This window comes from Vigna unguiculata, chromosome 2 (genome assembly GCF_037176805.1).
Source record: "Vigna unguiculata cultivar grain cowpea cultivar isolate G323 ecotype 2 chromosome 2, ASM3717680v1, whole genome shotgun sequence".
Classification (NCBI taxonomy): Eukaryota; Viridiplantae; Streptophyta; class Magnoliopsida; order Fabales; family Fabaceae; genus Vigna; species Vigna unguiculata.
In genome coordinates this window covers 28,914,572-28,940,224 of record NC_140793.1, presented here as the reverse complement: position 1 = coordinate 28,940,224, position 25,653 = coordinate 28,914,572, and the positions used below count along the sequence as shown (strand labels likewise).

At 29.9% G+C, this 25,653-nt stretch overlaps 2 protein-coding genes across 2 annotated transcripts; both read right to left on the bottom strand.

Annotated features, from left to right (window-relative positions):
* Positions 1 to 40: 40 nt before the first annotated feature.
* LOC114173039 (AMP-dependent synthetase and ligase family protein) lies at positions 41 to 4,461 on the bottom strand. Its single transcript, XM_028057236.2, has 6 exons — positions 3,078 to 4,461; positions 2,478 to 2,667; positions 1,431 to 1,576; positions 1,122 to 1,189; positions 737 to 839; positions 41 to 409 (listed from the first exon to the last, which is right to left on the bottom strand). Exons 1-6 carry the CDS (start codon positions 4,113 to 4,115, stop codon positions 296 to 298), a joined length of 1,659 nt encoding a protein of 552 aa, XP_027913037.2. The 5' UTR covers positions 4,116 to 4,461; the 3' UTR covers positions 41 to 295.
* Positions 4,462 to 6,128: 1,667 nt separating this feature from the next.
* On the bottom strand, positions 6,129 to 12,301 carry LOC114174142 (early-responsive to dehydration stress protein (ERD4)). The gene is made up of 11 exons (XM_028058911.2): positions 11,840 to 12,301; positions 10,755 to 10,907; positions 10,233 to 10,368; positions 9,538 to 9,639; positions 9,262 to 9,381; positions 9,090 to 9,170; positions 8,614 to 8,954; positions 8,142 to 8,387; positions 7,632 to 7,956; positions 7,158 to 7,391; positions 6,129 to 7,020 (listed from the first exon to the last, which is right to left on the bottom strand). The coding sequence occupies exons 1-11, from the start codon at positions 12,151 to 12,153 to the stop codon at positions 6,463 to 6,465; spliced, it is 2,610 nt and encodes an 869-aa protein (XP_027914712.2). The 5' UTR covers positions 12,154 to 12,301; the 3' UTR covers positions 6,129 to 6,462.
* Between the last annotated feature and the right edge of the window lie 13,352 nt (positions 12,302 to 25,653).

Sequence of the window (25,653 nt, the reverse complement as noted above, 5' to 3'; positions counted from 1 at the left end):
TTCACATGATCTTGGGTCCCACTATTTTTCGGAAACAATGTAATAATTGGCAAAACACCAAAATATGGAAATTCTATTTTCAAAATTATCAACATGGTACAAATTTAAAAAATAATGTGACATAATGTTCTATGTTATATCATGACATAATGTTCTTCAACACTTTACTAGCCCTCATGAATGGTTATATGTTATTACATTCACTTTTTTCTATGTTAAGATGATCCACTTTCCAAAATTTTCCTCGGTAATTCTTCAATGTAACACTTGATGCGAGTCTTGAGAAAATGCACTATCATAGTTTAGAAATCAAGCAATTCCTCAGTTGCTTTCTAAGGATCTTCCCAGTCGCAGACCTAGGTATCTTGCTGGTGAAGAACACTTTCCTAATCTTCTTATATGGAGCAACCTGCCACAAAAGAGTTACAAATGGCACAAGGTCTTAGTAACTAACAATAACGTAACATCTATTGTCGTCAAATCACAAACCAAAATGTATGGTAAGTTTGGTGATCCTTACGTTACAATCTTAAAAATTTTGACAATGTAAAAAACCGTTTTATATTATCAGTGCATGACTATTAAACTTTTATAATAATTGTAGCTAGCTGATGTAGCACCTTGACCATGATCATAAATGTGAAACATTTCAAAAGACACTATGGTATGGATTCAAGAGAAAATGTGAATAGAAACATCATAGATAGAACTTAAAAGTCTGTCTTATAGGACGAACCTGCTTAGCAGCATAATCCATAACATGCTTCGGAGACAGCACACTTCCAAACTTTCTTACCACAAAGGCCACTGGAATCTCACCAGTTTCTTCATCCATAGCACTGAAGTGGAAAATGATGCAACATTTCAGGGTATTTTTTTAAGGACCAATAAAGAGAATTTAGAGTATGATGACTAATATGTACATGCAGTAACATATGTAGATGTTTTGATCTTTTCAAAAACACAAACAAAGTCAATGAACGAGGTACTTTTGCTATATCCAGTGTTTGTGTTTCTCATTATTATAAGATGAATATAAAAGAATATGTACATATACAAGTCTTAATTATCATTTTAGACCCTTTGCTAATATCCAGTGTTTTCATGGAGTTCATACTTACCCTATAACAGCAACATCAACTATTTCAGGATGCAAAATTAACACAGCTTCTAAATCAGCCGGAGCAATCTGTAACAGATCATAAGCCATATGTAAGAATATACACGTACAACAAAAAAATCGTAATTAAGAAACCCAATAAGCATTTCATGTGTTCCTCTGAACAACATGTTTACTATGGATGTACAATTCAACCAACTAAGCTGTCTCAAGGGAAAAGTTACATATTTGTATGGAAGCTTGAGAAAAGACTGCCATTTATTAAGGAAATTATTTTTGCTTTTTTCTGTTAAAATTTAAAATTAGATACCTGAAATCCCTTGTATTTGATGATATCTTTCAATCGATCAGCTATGTATAAGTATCCATCATTATCAAAATAAACAACATCTCCAGTATGTAGCCAGCCATCTCTATCAATTGTGGACATTGTAGCTTCCTCATTGTTCAAGTACCCTGAAAAATTAAGAAGAAAATTTCAAATTAAGGTATTTCAATTGAAGTATCAATAAAAAGGGCAAAGAAAAAAAGTATTAGCGGATAGACTTAACTTGATTGGATTAAGGAACAACAAAGGAACACACAAGAAAACAACTCTAACATTGGAAAATCTAAAACAAGAAGTCACAACGACAAACTTTACCAGATGCCTTGAAGTGAAATTTTAATTCTCTTTTACCTGAACAAACAGAAAACTTTCGGCAACATTTTACTGGGAAAGACATGTGTATTTGGTTCAAGTTATTTTGAAGACAGAATCACTTATTTTCATAATTTTTCAATAAAGCTTATGAAATTAAGCAATTATTTCAGAGTAAAATGATGTTCCCAAACACAGCAATACATATAAAGCTTATGTTTCCTCCATGATGATTAGGAGCTAAACAATATAATACTTCTATTCTGTTTCAAAAATAGATAATTTTGTATCTAATTGTATAGGAGTATACACATATTTATGGGATATCTGAACAACCTAAATTATCAAGTGGCTTGAAAAATTTGTCTTTGAGTTGCGATATCGATCACTATTCCTCTCTTTAGACCACATGTAGCACTCATAACTACACAACTCTAACTCAATTATTTCCTACAAGTCATGTTAATTTGTTGACAACAGTATCTCGATCCTTAACTACCAGAATGTTAGTTTGTCACAAACACTCTTAACAGATCACTTATAATACCACTCACTGGAGAATACTAAACATAAACGGAGCTTCTAAGTCGAATTTTGGTGTGTATGAAATATATAAACTGTGATATTCAATAAGCATTGCCAAATATTTTATACATGGTAGAAACGGAACAAGGTTTTCTTTCTATTTCATATCAATTAAGGAAAACAGAGTTTTACCCGTCATAATTGAAGGCCCTCTCAACCAAAGTTCACCACTGCTGCCAGGGGGCAAAAATGCACCAGTATTCCAGTCTACCACTTTTGCCTCCATGTTTGGAGCCAATAACCCTATTGAAGAATAATTTCGAAACTTTTCAGTATTGAAGCCACGTGTTCCTACGGCTGTTGACTCAGTCATTCCATAACCCTAAAAAGAAACATTCTTACAGTTGCACATTCTTAAAAATCTAGTTAAACAACATTACCATAAACGAATAAAAGTCCAATTATCAGCAGTAATTGATGTGAATATTAACAGCACTATCAGAGTATTTGTTATTTATTATCACACAAAAGTCGAAATCTTATTATCACACAAAAGTCCAAATCTTATAGCATAAGCAGAAAGAAGGGGGACTTCCAATTTTACATGGTTCATAACTAAACTGTACAAGTTTTTAAAAGAATTTCCACTGTTCCATTTCATTTACCACAATTTATCATAACAATATGAAATGAGATGGAATCAGCATTCAGCTTATTACAACACACACACAGTTGGTATTGACTCTAGCAATTATATTAATGCTGGAACATGACTTGCATTCTTTGAATTACCTGTATAAAATCAACATAGGGAAAAGTTCGAAGAAAATCATCAACAACTCCTGAGCTCAAAGGCGCTGCACCACTGGAGACCTGTATCAAACTCTGCAACTTACTGTCATTAACACCATTTGCCCTCGTTATCAATGCTGTCAACATCGGCGGAACAACGGGAAAATGTGTAACTTTATATTCATCAATCACCCTGACAACCTCATCTATGTCAAATTTCCTCATCACAACAACAGTAGAACCCAGAGACAACAATCCCACTGCAAATAGCGACAAGCCATACACATGGAACATTGGCAAAACAGCCAGATACACATTCCTCAAGCAAGAACTTTCATACTGAGAAGCTTCAAACCTCACAAAGAGCTCAACCATAGCAATAAGATTTTTATGGGACAGAACAACCCCTTTGCTCACCCCAGTAGTACCTGAGGAATACAATATCCCAGCAGCGTCATCCTGCTTGATAACAGGCCTCTGAGGCAAATCAAAGTCACAAGAAATCAAGTCACAAAAGCATGAAAAACAACCATGTCTCAAACCCTTCTCATTTTCCGGCACAGCAATAACAGAAATTCCCAATGGCTCTAGTTTCTTAAAATTCTCAGGCAGAGTAAAAGCCACACTCACACCACACTCAGCAACCTGCCTGCGTATTTCATAGACACTGCTAAGAGGGTTCAGCGGTGTGACAATAGCTCCCAGATAGAGAACTCCCAGGAACACAATGGGATAGTAAATGGAATTGGGAAGAAGAATCAGAACCACATCACCTTTCGAAACACCCATTTTGTAAAGACCAGAGGCAACGGATTTGACCAAAGGTAGCAACTTTGAGTAGGAAATGGAACACCCTGATGAGGAATCAACGAGGGCCGAAACCCCATCATGACAGTGGGAAAAAATGAAGGAAACAACATCGAGAAAAGGGTCGCTGGGAAGGTCCATAGGGGCATGCTTGCTATGGTAAATTCCAGAATTTGGTGAGAACCAGTGAGGATGAGTGAAGGGCATGCCGTAGTTTAAGTTTGCAGACATTGATTCAGAGAAGCGTGCAAGATGCGCACTGCAATGGAATTATGAAGAATGAGGCATTGGCAGCTATGTGAAGTGGGCTTAAGAGTTAAGCTACTGTGGTTGCGTGCACGTAATATGAAGATGGAAACTAAGGAAGATGAAGATGATTATCAAAAAATTGGAACAATGGAACGAAAGAATGAATCAATGAATGTAAAAGAAAAACAAAAGAGTGATCAAATCTGGGTTTACGGCGGGAACCACTCCACACACACCGAGTTTAACTCACTGGCTTTGTTTCGCCGCTTCACACAAACCTCATTGATGCACTTTCAATGTGGCTCCTCAATTGTTGTGGAATTTCTGTTGGAACTTTTAAATACTGTTAGCATTTTAAAATGTTAAAATCATTGTATATTAAATAAAAAACAAATGTTCAATAAAGAATTTGAACCAATCAATAAAGTCTGGCAACTAGTATTGATGACATTTAATTGTTATAAATTTTCTTGTCATTTCCTGTATACATTTTTTAAATTTTATTTAAATATCAAAAAACTTCAAGTGAAATTATATTTTTGTTAATGGTTTTTTATCGTCGATAGAAAATTTTAATAATTAAACTTATAAGATTTATGTCTTAATTTTATAATTTAATATATGATTTTGTAGTAATGAAAATAATATTAATTTGATTTTAAAAGTAAAACTTTTTTTTTTAATTTTTAATACATAATAGAAGTATTGATTATGTTCTGCTGTTAAAATTTTGAGATATTTTACTTTATATTACAAGGATTAGTTTGACATTAAATCTAAATTATTTTGTCATTAAAAGTATTATATTCATAGTTTAGTTTTAGTTATTACATATTTAAAGACTAAATTAATTTTTTAATGATTAAATTCAGAATATCTCAAATACTCGACCTTTTACCCCACATTTTTATATTCTTTTCTTTTTAGTTATCTGGGTTTAATATTTGTTTTTCTAAATTATACTTTTTTATGCTTTACTTTTTTAGACACATTTTGTTAATAATTTATTCTTTTATTTCTTAAATTTGGATAAATTCGACTGTTTCACGACTTTAAAATCAAAGTTATTAATAATTTTAACATAATAAAGTTAAAAGAAAAACTACAAATCAATTATGGACATGGACATTTTCCCTATTCCAGTTGTTTGTGATAGATTTCTCTCTTGTGCTTAACAGCCTTTTACTTCCTGCACACCCATAATTTCTTTGCGCACGCCCACAAAGTAACTATTTTCCTCTTTGAAAAAGTGACTTAGGGACACTCTTCTGGTATAGATTTGACCCTCTTTTCTTGTAATAATTAATTAACTATATCTTTATTATTAATAATGTTAGCATTAATTCAAAATAATTAGTATGATTAATTTCTTTTATGAAGGTTTTATTAAATTTTTTTAGTTTATTGAATTTTCAAAATTTTATATATTTTTAATTGAGCTATTACTATTTATTTTATCTATTAATTGAGTGATGTGATGAATATCTTTCTCTTTCATTTTGTTTATTTGTTTTTATGTTAAGAATTATGAGATTTTGTAGTTAATATGAAAATAATATTGTTGTTAAACTTTTATTACTCTTCTTTAAAATTTGTCGAATAACCTGAGTGATTTTATCAATAATGTCGAGTCAATAGTTCCGTAGTCGCTGAGAAGAGTAGTAATTGAAATATTTTATCTACATAAATTTTAAAAAATATATTTGGAAAAACTAAACAATCTAGAAACAAAAGCAAATTTGCAAAATTATTGATGAAATCAAAAGGCAAAGATTTACCAGCTCCTTGCAAAAATTAAATGTTTGGTTACTTTCATTCCCTTCCAAGTTCAAATCTAATATAAAATCCCCTTCTCACTCAATCAAATTAGTGGAGTACGAACCTAAAAACTAAAAATTAGAAAACAATTTTTTTTCTATATTGTCACTTACTTTAATGTCATGGAAATCATTCTATTAAAAACATCATACTATAATACTAAATTGAATCCAAAGATGACATAAATTGAATAACTTCATAAAGGCAAAATTCAAGGTAATACAATAACTTATTTATCAGAATAAATTTCAAATCTCCCTAGAAGTAAAATCCTGCTAGCCCATATTTGGATGAATCCAAACCATTTACATGTAAGGAGAAAAATCATTTACACTTGAAATGGATAGCTAAGAAACCAAAACAGATCTAAGTCCACTGAAATACTAAATTTTCATCAAGTCTCAAGTAACCTGGTTGATTGGTATGCATCATGGGTTTACCCAATATGGGAATTTGACTCACACTTTAATTATTTCCAACAATGCACGAGTTGAGTTCAGGGCTGAACTTACTACTGATAAACATAATGAGGAGGAGATTGAGGATGGTATTGGTAGTAATAACCGGGTGGATACTCATTATATGGAGGTGGTGGAAAGGGTTGATGCATATGAGGGGGTAGGGATGGTTCAAGTAAATGATGATGGGGTGGGGATAGTTCAGGCAAATGATGGGGTTGGGAAAGTTCAGGAAAATGATGGGGTTGGGAAGGTTCAGGAAAATCATGGGGTAGGGAAGGTTCAGGCAAATCATGGGATGATGATGATTCAGGCAAATGATGGGGTGGTGGTGGTTCTTGCAAATGATGGGGTGGTGATGGTAGATGCAGATGATGGGCTGGGAATGATTGATGCAGATGATGGGGTGGGGATGGTGAACTAGGCTCACTAGATGGAGGAGAACTAGCAGCAACATTAGTTTGATGTTTATCTACTCTGACTTCAATCATTTCCTCTTCTTCAACCTCAAATGACCTGAAGATTGGATGCAAGTAAGCATCAGCCAAATAAGCCTTTATGTTCAAGTCAGGTTCTGTGCTCTTCTCCAACATATCCTTTGACATTGCTTCCTGAATAGATCAAGAGAAATCAGTTCTTAAGTATCATGTAGCCAACTTCAAAGAAGAACAAAAAGGAAGTTTGGTGTAGAGAATTCTACACTGTTCCAAAGTTTGTTCCAAAGTTTATTGAATGCTGCATATCTTACCTCAATAGGGTACTTCCGAAATGCTGGCTCAAAACGTCTCTGGCAATACTTGTGGAATGCAAATGTCAATATTGGTAAGATAACAAGCAAAGGTGTGGATTTTGCTGCCTTTTTTGTGCTAAGCAATCCCAATAGAAGAAACTGAGATATTAGCATGCTTGCAATGATGCGGCTATGAACAAGTGGCCAAAATGCAGCAGCACTTTCATACTGTTGGTTGTAGACATTGATTATCTGCATAGTCAAACATCATGCGAAGTTATATTTAGACTGCACATCACCACATTCTGTTTCATTGAATTGGCAGACAAAAATGTTACAAGCTCATGAGCAATACAATATGCCCTCATACAGATTTCATGCAACATGCTTGTTCAAGAAATCATGCTATGGTTTTAGGAAATCTTCAAGCTACTGTAAGTCCAACTAGCAAAAAAATGCAGGTTTCAAGATGACAGTAGCAGAGACACTGACCTGATGACGATAAACCAAATATGCAAAGGCAAAGAAGACTAGTATGAAGGGAAGAAGGATTGGTGTCACCACAGCGTAGACAATTCCAAGAAGGAAGTATAGTTGCAGACTTGGAATGGTCTCTGGAAAGTCCACACTCCCAGGGTTCATGGCCTTTCCTCTATCTCTTTCTGTTTTAACTATGAACATGTTCTTGAGATGGTATATAACCAATGGCTTTAATCTGAGAATCTCACCAGCAATTCCAGCCCACCCATCAACCATTATGTATGTTATAAAGAAGGTAGCTTTCATTGGAATGGAAACTCCAATTGTTCTAGGAATCCTATAGACAATAAAAAGATTTATCAGACACAGTGTAAGATTTAATAATGTTACGAAAAAGTTATGGTATTTATTGCATTAAATATATGAAACTGGAATGTTGCTGCAAGATTAGGCAGATCTAAACACAATATATAGCCATTTCAGACATTGCATTAACTCAAAACTGCTGAATTAAAGACATACTGTGTAGGTGACTGATGAAGGAAAGCATGTAGTTGTTGAAATGCAGTCCCAGTGACTATGCTTCCCAAGAAAACATTCACCAGCATAAAGTAATAATATTTTGCAGCTGTCTTCCGCTCAAGTGTTGACAGTGCAATATGTCCCTCAATTTTTGACATGATCATCAGAACTGTTGGTAGAATGTACAAAAATACTTTAAGAGCCAAACCAGGAAGAAAACCTTGTAGAAAGGACTTGATGAAATTCCTGTCAAAATCCAAAAAACAAAACACTGTTAGGTAGAATTTACATCATTTATTACTGGAGTCCAGATTAATTTCAAAAACTAAACTTAACAAATCAAGATTGAGCATTATATACTCTACCAAAGAAGCCAAAACAGTTAATGAAGAAATTCAAGAACAACATATATCAACTTCTAGATTAATTACCTTCTCTATTTACATTCAAAAAGAAACTTAAGTTCACTTACAATTCTATAACTGGTCTGAGGAAAGGAGCAACTTTTTCAAGACCCTCCAAATTGGCAAGGGATTGCACAAAAGCAATGGGAATCATGTAGAAGAATACCAAGGCAAACACAGACAATGATATTACAAGCCTTCTGATGCTTAAAGAAACAAATGGTATGGCCAAGTTCTGCCAATATACATCACGTGGCTCTGGAGCCCAATCAGTTAGCCAAAGTGTTGGATTCTTGCTTTGCTGGGTTTGTGCACAAACCGATGCTCCCCAACGGGAATTGAATGAAAGAAAAGCAACTGGCAAAATAGCTTTGGGATCTTTTATAATTTTCATGCGTTCCAATGTCATCTGCATATGGTTTGCAGTATAGCTATATTAAAGTACCTCAATTTCAATAATGGAAGCATGTGTATTAGCTTAAGGACACAGAAAATTGCCATGTGCATAGTTTATGCCAAAAAAAAGAGAAACAAACCAACTTACCAGGTTATCAAGTTCCTTAACTGCATGTTTGTAGTAATCAACAGCATCAACTTTTCTACCCCAGAGACCAAATAATCCAGTCTAAAGGGAAAAATAACAATGTCAGATTCAGGTTCCAACCAAACGGATAATTTGTCACATTGTACCACATACATTCCTAGCAATTACATACCTTGACAGTGGAACTCTTGTCAGGATGTCTTTCAGACTTAAGCTGGTAATAGTCTAGCCAATTTTGGAGTCTTTCTCTTCGTTTTGCAAGTTTAGCAAATTTGTTTGCATTGTAGACAGCCTGAATAAAAATGAATGCATGACAATATGAATCATTTAATGTAAAGAAATATTCTGCTGAGTTAAAATAAATCAACATTAATACCTATGTATAAATTCTCTTATCGGTTTATCTTTAATAAACTTCCCCAATCAAGAATGTAATAAAAATTATTACCTGGTGTCCAATATAATGATTTGGGTGGTTTGTTTGAAAGAAGCCCTCCACAGAATCTGACACTGCGTGACCAGGCATATTAGGGATATTCCTGACAACTACCTGCAACAAGAATGTAAAAAGCATGAAGATTTGAAAAGATGGTTAAAGAAGATTAGAAGGGGTAAAGCATTGATAGGAGTGACAATCCAAGCTGAAAAGTATTCATTCTCAAATCATAGCTATAAGAGTTCAGTATAGGTTATAGCATCAACCCCATACAAACCACTGTATTCAAGTACCATAAATGGATTCAAAGCTATAAACTGAAAATTAGCTCCTTGAAAAGAATAACAAAGAAGCACAGCTAGAGTTGCATCTTCTCCATGATCTTATTATTCTCACAAGCCTAATGAAGAACTCGGGAAATGCAAGCAATTCTATTTACAAACTGTCCAAGGATACTTGGAGCATTTTAAGCAGCATTCATAATATGAGAATGGGCACAATGAATTCTTTGCTAACTAGTAAAAGATAAACTGATGAAATGAACAATCCAAACCATACCATACTACACAAAAAAAAATGGAACTGACACTTCACTGCAATTGGAAAATGGTGAGGACTGAAGAGCTCCATGAAATGCTTTCTAACAGTAAGAAACAATCTCAATTTTATTCCACTCTATTGAAAATGAATGAAGATTTTTAACTTACTGTGAATTGCTCCACACGCCTGCGTTGTGATGCCATGAAATGCAATCTCATTGATGAGACATAATCATATTCTTTGTACAGCAGAAAACAAATCCATAATGTGAACAGGTATTCCAATGCTATGTGAACAAAAAATCTGAAATTTATAGTTCCAGCTGTTAGCTAATTGATAACACAAAAAATACTATCATGACAATGTAATGCAGGTTGTAATACACATAAAAATAAACAATACAAGATTTAACATAAACAAGAGAGACAGGGAGATGAAAAGAAAATATTTAAATAGTGGATATTAGATATCAGGATTGAATACGATTCCTTTTTAACGGAATCCTGAGACAATATAAGATATATGCCACGATTATATTTTTCCAAATAAAACTTTAATCCATTGTTGATACGAGTAGTTAAAGTCAAGAGGAGAAAACACAAAACTTGGACTTCAAGCGAAGCATTACTTCATAAAGAAAGTTCTGAATTATTTGTTTAATTTTTGGGGGGAGTTTAGGGAAAACATACCTTATAGATTCAGAGGGAACATTTGATATTGAGAGTTTATCAATATCACTCACTACCAATTCCCTCTTTAGGAAAAATAAAGTCCCACTTGATACGTTGACTGGTATAAGAATGAGGAGTGCCACAACTGTGATCGGAACAAAAATCTTCAAGCTGAAAATAAAGAGATAAAAATTAGTCAGATTACTAGTAACCCAGTACAGTAATTTCAACATTAACAAGAAGTTGAAAAGGAGACGCTTATTTCTCTTTTCACGATCTGAAAGGCATGCCTCCCAAAGTTCAGATCAAAAGATTACATTAAAAAATACGATAGACAGAAAAAAAAGGTGCATCTTTCACATGCAACACATAAAAGTTGACAGAGAACAGAAACAGAGGGAGGAGCACAACGAAAAGTGGAAAACGTAGAAAATTGGACAACACCCTAGAAGGCGAAGCTTCCACGGAAGAGATTTAACAAAAGCTGGCAAAACCAAAAAGAAAGTTGAAAACCACACGGCATAACTCTAGAATCTATTTGATGATCAAACGCATGGAAATACAAATACAATCAACAACCGAATGCTTAACATTTTTGAGAAGTAGCACAATTTTCCAAACATAGTTTTGCCGCAAAACAACAATGCATCACAACAATTCCACAGCAAACGAAATCACAATTCCCAGAAACACAACAGCATGCCAGTTCAGTCTTTTTTTTCCCAATGATAAAATTAAATGTAAAGAAAGTAGTCAGTGACTGAATTTGACTAAAGTTTAAAACTTTTTGCATCAAAATGATAAAAAAGGAACAATTTGCAAGCATGCTCGCCGCACGATAATCCATCACATCAATCACACAATTCACGGAATTTGGCTCATTAAATTAAAAAAATACAGAGTATGCTTACAAACAAAATCTTCTACGATGGATAAGGAAAAAAAAATGGTAATTTTATTATGAGTTGAGTTGAAAGCAGCAAGTGCTTGTTGAAAAGAAACAACACAACAATGGAGTGAAACGTAGAGACGAAAGAGACGTGGTTAATATTTAAAGGAAAAGTGAAAGGTGATGTGAATGGTGTAAAAGGAGAGAGGAGTACCCCAGAGTGTAGATTCTAAGGAAAGCAGCAGAGTCAAGGCCAGCATGGCTAATAATCTCAGACTCACTCATTCTGAGAGCCTGTGGCATCCAATTCAGAAAGGTAAGGTAAGTTTTGAAATTGAGGTTCACAAACTTGCCCACAAAATTCCCAGAACTCCTAGGACTACTTCTCCCTCCACTGAGATACCACTTGGGAAAGTAGACCCTATCATTGATGGGTTGGATTCTCAGCAGAGCAAAAGCCAGCAAGAAAGCAAAGGCTGAGAGAATGTTAATGGTAGCTGAGACACCAATGTCTGCAAGGGTAGCCATTGCAGAAACCAAAAGAGCCCAGAGAGAGAGAGAGAGAGAGAAGAGATGGGGTGTTCAAGAGGAAGAGAATTGAATAGGAGAATGAGAAGGGAAAGAATAACTGATTCTTGGTAACTCCAATTCTTTATTGCAGGGTGGAAATAAAAAAGCTGGGTTCTTTGCTGTTGTTTGACTTTATATAGCATCAATTAATAAACTTTATTTAAAAAATTAAAGTTTTGGAGTTGGGTTTTGTTTGATTGTGATGAGTAAGAGAGCACTTTGCAAGAGGGGCTTTCATGTGCTAATGAGAAAGGATTTTCTCTTCTAAACAGAGTGGCATGTTTTTTATTTTTTTTTTCTGTGTGATGTTTCTAAGGTTGTAATGCTAGGACTGGTAGTCTTCTTTCTTATCATTCTCTATTGTCTTTGTTTTGTGATTGTCTCTGTCTATGTCTCAATGATCATATGCATAAGATAAGTGAATTGAAAAGGCACAGAAAAGAAAATTTAATTAAAGGGACTAATCTTTTTGCTTTGATTTTTTTTTTTTTTTTTTACTTTGATGCGCCTTTTCCTCGCGGCGGGAATGTACGCTGTAATGACGTGAATCGCTACGTTCGCGGCAATAAATCGGCTTACGTTGTTCCGATTCGCAAATAATACTATACATGTCTCTGTTTTGGCTTCAAAACTACACAATGTTTTTCAATTAAGTGATATTTTGTTTTAATTCAGATCTTTTAATGAATGATAATGTTTATCACGGAAATGAACTTAATGGTGTGAAGATTAAATGAGATAGGTAGCATGAATTATTAAAATGCGAGTTATATATTATGTTATTTTTTGAAATAAATTCTCAAAATGCGTCTATATTTTGTGTTGTGTGAAGTGTATTTTTATTATAGATTTAGTATAGTCTTATTTGTGTTGTGTGAGGTGTATATTTATAAATAGGTCTCGTATACTTTCTATTTTTTATTTTTTTATTTTTTTTGATAAATTTTGATGTGAGAACAAATGATTGATAATATTTGAAATTTGAGTATAAATAAGTGGTCAAAGTTTATATTAATATCTAACATCAATTTATTTGAAAATAAATTCTCAAAGAATTGTAAAATTTTGAATTTCAAATGGGTCTCCCTCATATTTTTCCTTTTTAGTTTTGGAAAATTTTAATTAATAATAAGAGTATATTAAAAAATAATTAAAACGCCTTCTTTCAAAATTATTAAACTGGGTAATTTATAACGGTAGGCTGTGACCTAGTGGGGCGTGATCAGAAAAAATAAAAAAATGTTATAAAATGTGGGTTTAATTAATATTTTTGACTTTATAGAATAAGCATGCTTTAATTTCAGTTTTTGTAATTTTTTTAATCTCTTTAAAATTGATATTTGCTGTGTAATCTTTATAAAATGTGTGAATTTTTGTTTTAATTTCTATAAAGTATTTATTACTTTTATTATTTAAATTTTGAAATCATTATGATCGATTCATAACATTTCATTTTACAATAAAAAGAAACATATTTTAAATTATTTATTGACATTGTCTCAAAATAATAACACTAGTTAACAGTTTTTATAATTGTTAGACTTGATTTCTAGTTTAAGACAAATAGTTAATAAATATTATATAGCAATAAAATGAAAACAATAATTTTAACTTTAAATGAAAAAGCTACATTGTAAAAAGACTAACCAAGAATCTGGACTTTTAAATTGAAACAAACTTTTTTAATTTTTTTATTTAACCATTTTTCTAACTTAACTACTTCTAAATAAAAAATTACTTACAAAAGAAATAAAAATGATTTACAATAAAATTATACAAATTATTTATAGTTAATTTTGTAATATAATAATAACAACAATAATACCTTTATTATTTTTTATTATCATAAGATTTTCACTAGTCTAATTAAAAAAAATTAAACTACATTAACTAAAAAAGTATAAAAAATTTAAGTACGTAACAGGTAAAAAAGAAATTAATAAAAACTCAATTAAAAATACAAAAATTATTAAAAACTAAAACTTAATTAAGTTTTTTTATATACAAATCTAAATATATAAACTTAATACTCGTGTAATAGTTTACGAAAATTTAGTTACTTAAATAATCTGATTTTGAAATAATTAAAATTAATATTTATAATCATGTCTATTCGAACATCATTAAAAGATACTTAATATTATTATTTAATGATATAATTAATCTCATTCAAGTAGTAGTAACATGTAACGTTAAAACTTTTATTAAGGATTATATGAAATATATTATTTAATGATACATGTTTATCTTAGAATACTGTTTTTTTATTTTATTATGATTTTTTTTGCCAGTATATTAGATTAAAGATTTAAGTTTATTTCTCATTTTATGATGATTCAAATAAATTTTTTGTATGCACTAAAACAATTAAAAATAACTTATTATTATATGAATGAGATAGTCACTTAAGGATTCGTAATAAGGAAGTTATGTTAGAAATTTTAATAAAAAAATAAGTGGTATATAAAAATAACAAAATCTACAAATATTAAATTTAAAGGTTTTATTTTAGAAATAATATCAAATCTTATAGAGTTTAATATGTTTTCAATATCACTTTTAGTGGAAATTGAAATTAGTCCTTCTATGACGATTTAGTCTAATTTAGTTTCTCAATTTCAGAAATGTGTAGATTTAGTCTTTTTAATACAAATTTGTTAAGTTTATTTGATGCTTTATATGTGTTTTATGATAGTATTTGAGTTGTTGATATTGTTTGACAAATCTTCGTCAGTTTCGACCTTAATTGAGAAATGTATTTGAATCATCAACTAAACTCAACAAAATTTGATTAAAATAACTAAATTCATGTATTTTTAAAATTGAAAGACTAAACTAGATCAAAATTTTAAAAAGAAACTCATTTCAATGACCGAAACAATTTAATCTAATATTTAATATTAAGAACTCAGATAAAAATTTCACCATAATTACGGTCAATAAAGGTGTATTGAACTAAACAGAGATAAAATAAATGACATGAGAAATTCAACATGGAGAGATATGAAAGTTAGGATAAAGGAGCGGGCACTGACGCACCGTGATTGGCGTAACAATCACACTTCTTAAGACCACTGCTGCTGCTTTAACTGTTATACATACATACAAATGTAACATAAAAAAGATATTACAAAAAGTTATTAGGTTTAAACGGTTACAACAACAACAACACACTTTTGTGTTTGGTACACAAACATATTATCTTGCCACACAATGAACCATTCATAGAACAACAACAGTGTTTGGTTTTGATAAACATGAAAATTGAATTAATGAGTTAAAAAATAAAAATAAAAGATAATTAATGAGAAGAACGTTGTATCGAAAGTAAACAAAATAGTTCAGAGGAAATGATAAGGTACCCGTGATAGGAAAGAAAGAGGGGTCTCATTCATTCTGAGAGCGTTGTTATGCATGCAGCAAACACAAATAACTAGTAAGCAGTGTGCCGAATCAGAAACAACCCTAACGACAATTTTAAATGTGTACAAATAAATTTGACGCTTTATTCCACCAATTTTGTCGGTAATTGCAGGTTTCTCGATTCACAATGTTGTCTCATTGGTTCTTCTAATATTCATCGCTCCGAGGACATGAACCTTCTGGCTACTGCTATCAAAACACAACAACAACATCATGTGATCGCATCTTAATTCATTAACTCACCAAAGTTCCCATTTCAGGATTAGTTATCTTAATTAGATATCTTAATATCTTCATCATGTTATTAAGTGATGATTACAAATCTTAAACAAATTACAAGTTTTTAAACCCATTTGGTTCTTCTGTGCTTGGTATTCAATTTCTCTGGTGAAAATATGTTAAGGCTTTGAGTTAAGAACTGAGTTTTCAGTGGAGAATTAAAAGAAGATTTTAAGTGTAGTATATAGTTGTATACATAAATAGTTTTGAGAATAAGTTTGTATTTAAAAGTGATCATTATTGTATTTTGTGTATGTTAAAGTAGGACATATTAGTAAGTTTTTTCATAATAATTTTTTTTTACAAGTATGAATAAATTAGACTTATACATGTTAATATGAATTAATTTTATCTTAAAATAATTATATAAATTAAAAGTTATATAGAATTATATGATTGGGTGCACACCAATGTATGTATAAATAAGGATAAAAAAACTGGTAACTGATAACAAATTAGTATGTATATCATTATTATTTAATTTAATTATGTAATTTTATTTTATTAAATGTATATTTAACTGGTATAATTAATAAATTTTGATTTTAGTCTTTGTAAATGTTTTTATTTGTTTTCTTATTGTTATGCAATTTAAAATTAATATTTTTAATTATTAAAAAATGTGTGACTAATAGTTTCAGTTCCTATAACATAATTCTCTTTGATTTTAATTCTTTTAAAATCTAAAATTATACTTTAAGTTCCTGATATTTACTATAAAATAAATTTATGTGTCTTAAAATTAAAACAAAATGGATGGATTTGTGCACCATATATTGTAAAACTTTTAAACAATTATGATAATTTATAATTTTTAAGAAATAAAAATAAATAAAAGTTATGAGATAAGAAAAAATCACTTGTATTCTAACCTTCTCACCAATTATTATTTTTAAATATTTCAATAATTTAATATTCAATGAACAAATAATTTAATTATATGAATTTATACAAATTAAAAATTAACATATTCTAAATTTGAAAGTTGATAAGAGTTACTTTTAAATTGTTAAATTAATTTGAATAAGTCATTTTGACACTTACCAATTAAATAATTAGATACGATTGTTAAATTAATTTGAATAAGTAATTTTGACACTTACCAATTAAATAATTAAATACGAGTGATGTTTTGATTTGATCTATATGACTAATTTAATTGAGTAATTAAAATAATTAGTTGTTCAAAATTATATTTGACTTTTTAAATATCTATGTTAACGTGATTGTTTAATTATTGAACATGTTAATTGACATTTTATCTTTTTTTTGACATCTTTATAAAAGATATCATAATACAACAATGTTCAAAATTATATTTAACATGTTCAAAATTATTTATTACATTTCATAATGTCGTTTCACTAAATTGATAGATTTTTTGAAAGGAAATTATCAAGAGACACAACATTAATAAAATGAGTTCACAACACCACCTCCAATACAAATCCGTAAGTTAGTGGATTTATCAGTCTTTTTTTGTGTGCTCAACTTTTTTATCTCTATAAAATGAAACTTAGACTCACTTATATTTTCAACAATCTCTCTTTCAAATTTGAGTCCCTACACACTAATACTTTCCCCTTGAGCATAAACATTTCAAACCACGAGTACCCTTATCACTATTGTAGTTCATCATAATAGGACACACTTGTCTGATCTATTAAAAAGACTTTCGATACAATGATTTACTTGAATCAGTCACCAAGACGAACATTTGTCTTTGATACGTGTTGGGTTGGATCGCAATTATATGCATATAAAATTTTTAACTAGTCAAAACCATTTTATTTCACTTAACCTAAATCGAGATGGGTCTTTTATGTCAATCGAAACCTAAATCGAGATGGGTCTTTTATGTCAATCGAAAGTGTACAATTTGTCAACCTTAAAGGGAGAGTAAAAGAAGAAAATGTTATTTTTGAAGCCTATTTAGAAGAGAGAAATCTTGTTGCCATTTCAATAAAATTACAATTTTTGCACTTCGTTGACAATTGGATTGGGATAAAATTTGGACAACAGATTCACGACCTATGATTCTTCATTTTAACCTAAAGTTTGCGGTTAGAAAAATTAGTTTTGTATTTTTGTTTTATTTTTTGTTTATCTTTCTTCATTCTTCATATTTAAAAATATTGTTAGTTTGATATATTAACTAACTCTGAATGTTAACCTTAGAAAGACTGTCAAAATGATTTGATGAATCGAATACATATAAATTTAAAGCAAAAAACATAAAGTTTGAAGAATTCATCTTGAGTTGTACCATTACTTTATGTTGATGTATGAAGATGTAAGCTGTTTAAATTTTTTATAGAATGTTCTATTGAAATCATAATTGATAAATAAGTATATTTCAATAAACTAGAGGTATAATTAAATTTGTTAAAATATTTTATAATAATATTTTAACTAGTTGATTTTACTTTAAATTTGTCCAAATAATTTGTGGTTTCATTTCTCGTCAATATTTTAGTATGTTAAAACTAGTTTTTACTTGGCTAGAATGTTCAAAGCTTATGGAATATGTATACTCTCAACAATTTAATCCATTAAAATAACTATCAATTAGCTAATTTCATAAATTAAGTGAAACCAATTGATGGATTGCTTATTATTATTAATTAATTAAACTAATCAAATAATAGATCTATAAAACAACACTCAACTCATATGAGCAGATAGAATTTTGAAAATATGTTTTGTAAAACTTGTTGGAGCTAGATTGAGTGTTATTGAGAAGATCTTCATCAGATTTCTGGAAATTGAGTTCAATAAAATATCACTTGATATGTCTAGTAGTGTGCAATAGGGTTTTGTTCTTTAACTCTGTCTTGTTAGTTCTTGATAATCTGGTAGATTGTTAGTAGTGTGCAATGGGCTTTGCATGTTTGTGTAGATTTTTTGTAAGGTTCAATAAGTGTGATTGTCATATTTGGTCTTTATTGTATAATAACTTTGTAATATCATTATTTAGTGGAACACTTATCTCAGATTACAAAGTAGATTAGATGTAGCTATTAAAAAGTTAACCGGTATAAATTTATTATAATTGGACTTTAATTTCATCTTAACGACTTTCTCAAAAACATATTTTGAACTTGACAATCAACAGTTTTGTTAAGAATGTTAATATGATATATCTGTGATATTTAGTTTTACTAAGTTTTGGTATATTGTTCAAATTATTAACCAACTAAAATGAATTTCAATTGACTAAATTAGTGACATGTTTACCTTTAATTTCATTTACTTGGTCAGAAACGAAAACATAAATATTGTTTTCGAAAATTCCTTTTTAGAAACAAAAAATTTTGATTGAGTTTAATTCACCCACCTCTTGAACTTGCTGATATGTTTTCAATTGTAAACATTTATTTATGTTTTTATTTGATTCTTTTATATTCATATTTGATTTATATCTATAATTTTTTACTTCTTGATCACATTGGTAGAGTTTTCTTTTTTTTTATGTTAAAAATATTAGTGTTCTTTTTTGTAATTATTACTTCCATTTTTTATTGTTGTTCCTCGTAAACTCTTGCAAATTTTGAAAAAAAAAATTGTTTCATATTTTGATATTTTTCGTGGTATTGTTTTTTCTCTATCACAAAGATATACATATATATATATATATATATATATAGACTTCACATGGTTCATATAACAAAACATATTTATCAAAAATATTTATTGATGCCTTTAGAAAAATATGTATTAAGCAAATTTTATTAGAGATTAATACTTTACTCTTTGTAGTATTTCAGATTTTAACTTCATATATAGTAAAAATTTAATGCCTTCAACACCCAAATTTAATTGCGTAAGAGTATGAAACAATAAACTCACTTGGAAAAATCACACAACAAATTTGCTTGTCATGCTGTTTAATCTTAATGTCAATGAGAAAAAAATGGTTATTTTTTTCAATGTGTTTCACTGCAACAATTAGAGGTGTCAATTTGACCAATGACTCATGGGCTAGCTTTGGCCACCCTTCATTAAGTTCCCTTTTAAGAACCCCAAATGAGGGGGCAAAAAAAAAACTCAAGCCCCTAAAGCCCCCTCTTAAGTGGGTTAGGATCATGGATAAGATGGGTTTGACCCCCTCTAAAAACAATACTTTGAGTTTGGGTCAAAGTTCAAGCAAAAATCGTCTTGGGCCGATTAGGACCAAAAGTCAAGACTGACCTGGTCAGGTTGGGCCGAACCAACGACCAATACAGGTTAGCCCGGGTCGACGCCTGAGACCAGACAGATCGGCCCGAACCGCAGGCTGGGATGAGTCAGACCAAGTCGGGTCAACGGGTGAGACAAGTTGGGTCGCCCTAGGCCGATGATCGAGACGAGCCAATGGCCAAGAAGGGCTGATGGCTGAGACAGGCGATCTCGTGTCAGCAGCGTGGGCCGAACACCGAGATGAGACGACTCAGACTAACACAAACTCACAACAAAGATCGACCGGCTTGGGCTGACGACAGAGACGAATCAACCTGGGCCAATGACCGAGAGGGGTTGACCAAGGTTGACGACCCATACTGGTCGACCAAGGCCCACCACCAAGATGGCCTAGCTAGGGCCCATAGTCCGGATAGGCTGGCATGAGCCCACTGTCGAGACGAGCTTGCACGAGTCATTTGTCCAAAGGGGTGGATCAAGCCAGCCTAGGCTGACGATTGAGACGAACGACCGCAACTAACAGTCGAGATGGGTTGGCTTGGGCCGATGGCAGAGACTAGTCATCCTATGTCGAGGGTCGAGACGAGTCATCCCATGTTGATGAAAAATCTTTGATCTGTTTCAATAAAATTTAATAAAAAGGACTACATTGCATCAATTTTTCAAAAATTATGTCCAAATTGAAACTTAAAAAAATTGGAGGACCAATTTGACATTTTTAGACAAAAATAATAACCAAAAGAATAATTAAACCTAAAAAAACTTAATTGGTTGACAAATTAGAGACAAAATGATAAAAATAACAACTCCTTCGTCTTGTTAATATAGAATTAAATGATAGACGAATAAACTAAATATTTGAGTACTCATTAGAATAATTATTTTTAATAAAAGGCTAAATTTGAAATACCTAAATTTATAAAGTATTTAAAGTTTAATTAAATCAAAAATTAAAATTAATAAATAACTCCTTAATTTGTGCTTGATTTTTATATAAGACGCTTCAATGTATAAAATATCTGGTGGTCATTTGGTGGTTTAGCATGATTTTTTTAATTTTTTTATCTTGCACAAATCTTGGCCCAAACTAGAGATGGAATATTATATAATTTTTTCTTAAAAAAACATTATAACATTTTTATTATAAGAAGACCGCAATACCTCTCTTGAGAAAACTTAGTGTATTTGAAGAGCTCACTACGGATGGATAAGAACCAACAATAGTTTAACGGCTATACTATGCAATAACAGCTGGATATGTGCATGCTTATTTAAACAATAGAGTGTTCTCCTTTTATTAGAGTTGTCAAAATAGATAACTTGATCCGATCCAACTTAATCTATTACGGGTTGATAATTTAGTGAGTCAATCTAATCCGTCTTATTTTTTAGCGAGCCAAAAAATTCGAATCCGGCCCGGTCCACCACGGGTTGACGAGTTAAACGGATTGGTTCACAGATTCACTTAATTAAAAAAATACAATTTTTTTATTTATTTTTCGGTCAAAACTAAATTATAATTATAATTAAAATCTAAATAAACTCTAATACTATCCAAATACAAACCAAAATCAAAAAAACACAAATTATTTATATGTTGGCTAAAAAAAACCTAATATGACCCAAATGTAAAACTCAACTTAATAAAAAACACTTGTGTGACTCTTTTATTTGCGGGTAGGTGAGCCAACCCGGCTATCAATCCGGCTCACCACGGATTTAACCCGGATGAGCCAGGTCAAAAATCAACCCATATTAAAATTTAAAAAAAAAATTCAACCCAACTCGACTCGAATCCGTGGTGAGCCGGGTTGACTCGCGGATTCCAACCTATTTTAAGAGCTCTACCCGGTATAAAAATCATAATTATAGATCATCATTAAATCATACTTGAACAGTTAATATTAATAAGAAATCATGATTTGTAATTAATTTTTTACATATTAATTCATTTGGAATCTTAATAATCCATATACAGATGTACTAACGAAGATATAAAAGTTTTAAAAAATGTGTATTTGAAAATGTGAAAAACACAGGTTTTAGAAACAAAAATAGTTAATTAAGTAAACAAGTTTTGAATAAAAAATATTCTTAAATTAGCATAAAGGAATAGTGTTATACAAAATTGAAACTTAGAATATAATATAAACATAAATTTCAATAATCTATATCTATATATAAACATACAACTTTTTTTTATATCTTTTTTGTTTTTTTAATTTTATTCTCTTAATAAATCTTTTTCAAAATTTAAAAAATTATTCACAATAAAAAAAACATTTTTTTAATCATTCTAGTAACTAATTTTCTAAATTCAAATAATTACTTATTATAAAATAACTATTTACTCCTTTATCATTTTAGTAACTACTTTTTCATATTTAAATAATTATTCATAATATTTTTTACACAAAATTACTTATAATATTTTTTATTTCAATAATTAAAATTTATTTTATCTATAGTTATATCTATAACTATGTACAACCTTTTTTTCAATTTTATTCTTTTAATTACTATTTTTAAAATTTTAAATAATTTATATATATTTTAAAAATAGTACACACGATAATATGTGTTTATGTGGTAGAAATAAAAAGGTTACATTCTTTTATATTTCTAATGACTACAAATGTAAGATTCAAATTCGATGTTTTAAATAACTTAAATTCCTTCATAAATAATAAGTAAATTAAAATACATTTTGAAAATACTCAAAAAATATTGTTACTAATTAATATATACCTTCACCAATATATATATATATATATATATATATATATATATATATATATATATATATATATGTGTAAATTACTAAGAAATTTGAGGGAGGCCATGAATTCTCATCTACCACTAAGCTCCCCATTGTACGATTCTACAAGTCAAATTTATGATCTTTTACTTATCATAGTAAAAAAATATTCACTTGATGTTGTATAAAGGAATTTTATTATTTTTGTTATTGTTAATAATCATTTTGCCTTTTAATAATTATGCAGGTGATATTATTTTAATTATTGGGCTTACTTTCTTGCGGTCTTGTCGGATCAACCCATCAACATCTCTATCACATAACGTCCAAAACAACAAACTACACTTTTGAATTGGGCCACTGCTATCGGTTCCGCCTTTTTACCATATAAAGTCTTCATCTTTTATCTCATTTTACAAAAGTATTTCTGTTGAAAAAAGTTAACACAACAGAAACAAATTTAATTTTTATTTCCATTAACACGGGTTTGAATTCAAATATTTAATGAAATTTATTATATATATATATATATATATATATATATATATATATATATATATATATATATTTCTTTTAGAAATGTACTCAAGGTGTTATTGATTCAACATAATTTTTTTTACTAGTGTTATTGGATGATTTTTTTTGGTTCAATTTGATTATTCTTTTGTTGTTAAACTAAATGTTATTCTATTTTCCATATACAATAATGTTAGTTTTGAATAATGTTAAATATGTTATTTTTAAACGTTTATCTGTCTGTGTCGTGGATTTTTTTTTCATGAAAAAATTTAGGATTTTAAACACTTTTTTTAAAGATAGAAATAATAATAATTTTTTAGATTATTTGTAGAGAAGTGGAAGATAAAAAAATTGTAAGAAAGGCTTTCTTGACTCTCTCACTTAGCTAAAAGTTTCCTAGTCAGCAACTCCTTCTGTGTGACTCTCATTCGCCCAATGAAACATAAACTCATTTGGCCGAAAAGACTATTAGTTAGTGTTAGCTAAGCCAATATTAACTTATATATCTAAATTAGTATTTGTAAGTCAACATTAACTTAAATAAATTTAAATATTAGAAAAATTAAGGTTAATTTTTGCTTGATCAAAACTAATCTTATTTATTTTTAATATTTATATTTAAGTTGACGTTAACTTATTTATTTGTAGTAATCTTTTTAATTAGCATTCAAAAAATTAATGCTAACTTAAATAAATTTAGATATTGAAAAGAAACAAGGTTAATTTCCGTTAGAACGACAGTATTTTTAATATTTATTTTAGATAATGATCACTAAATCAACACTAACTTATTTATTTTTAATACCTATTTTAGTTAGCATCAATAATCCAACGTAAACATAAATATTTACTTAATAAAAATTTAAAAATAATTTTACGTTTCTCTAAGTTTTTGCGTAAAAAATTAATTTAGAAGCAACTTAGTCAACTATAATAACATTGCAATTTGGTCGACACTAGATTTGGTGACTAAATTTATATTTTCATGTAATGATGAATGGGTATAGAGTCACTCATACTAAACATATCACCCAACCTTTATAAGGTGTTAATTTGGGCTGGGCCGGATCAAGTTTAGTCCAATTATAAATGAAACTCAATTCAATATATTATGTTGGATTGGGTCAAATTGAATCATCGATTAGTCTGACCAAATGAACATCATGTATAAACATTAATAAAAAGAATTTATTGAAATTTGTATAACTTAGTTTTATTATTATTATTATTATTATGCAAGGTTAAAGTAGTAGTTTTCATATTTAATAGTAATTGAAATAATTTATTAAATTGTTTTATCCAACAAAATATTGAAAAATTAAAAAAAATAAAAATAAAAATAATTAAAATTTAATATATTTGAATTTTCTGAATTTACACATTTATATGTAAATATATGTCTTCACATATTAACAATTTTTACCAATATTAAAATAACATTTTTATTGGTTGGGATTTAAACAATAACTTTGGGAGTGAAAATAACCCATATGTTACAAAAGTACATTTATTATGTATTTCTTTTAGATCATTTGAATCATAATTTTTCTCTTATATCTCACTTTAAATTTTTTAAGCTAGTCACAAAAGGTATTTTTGTTGTGTCTAGAAAGGTAATATTGAAAATAAATTTTCTCTTAAGAAAAAGTATTAATTTGATCGAGAGAAGTAGGTTGATGGTTTCACAAAATTAAAAGTTTACTACAAAATTGACATGTGTACCTCAGATAAAAGAAAAGAATGGAGTAATGATATTTTTACACAATTTTTTTACCGTCATTTAACATTAGGGAACGTCGATGGACAGAAGTTTTTCGGATTTAGAGTTTATGTTTAAGTTCAGGTGTTTATATATAAATTTATAAAAGATCTATATAGGAAACTTATTTTTTATGACTATTTTATAATGTTTTGTTAAATAAATGTAATGTGTGTATCATTAATAGGAAGAACTGTGACCTCATGGTCCAACCTCAAAAGTAAGGATAGTGTTGTCAGACTTTGTTAATCACAGAACCGTGTGAAAGTCTGGTTGATATTCATTTTTTGTTTGAATAATTCTAAGTAAAGGCCATTTAAAAACCGTCAATGTAGCGAACCTGTCCTTTTCCAATTAGAAAATCATCGAATTGGCCTACCATGATTTTTTATTTGACCTAATCTAATTTTAGAACGAACCATGGAAACTTGATGTTATTCATTGAAAGAGGGAACATTTATTCTGGTATAGATAATTCACTCCTCTTGATTTAAACCACACACACAAATGATAAGAAAGAAGATTCATGGTTATTCGTATA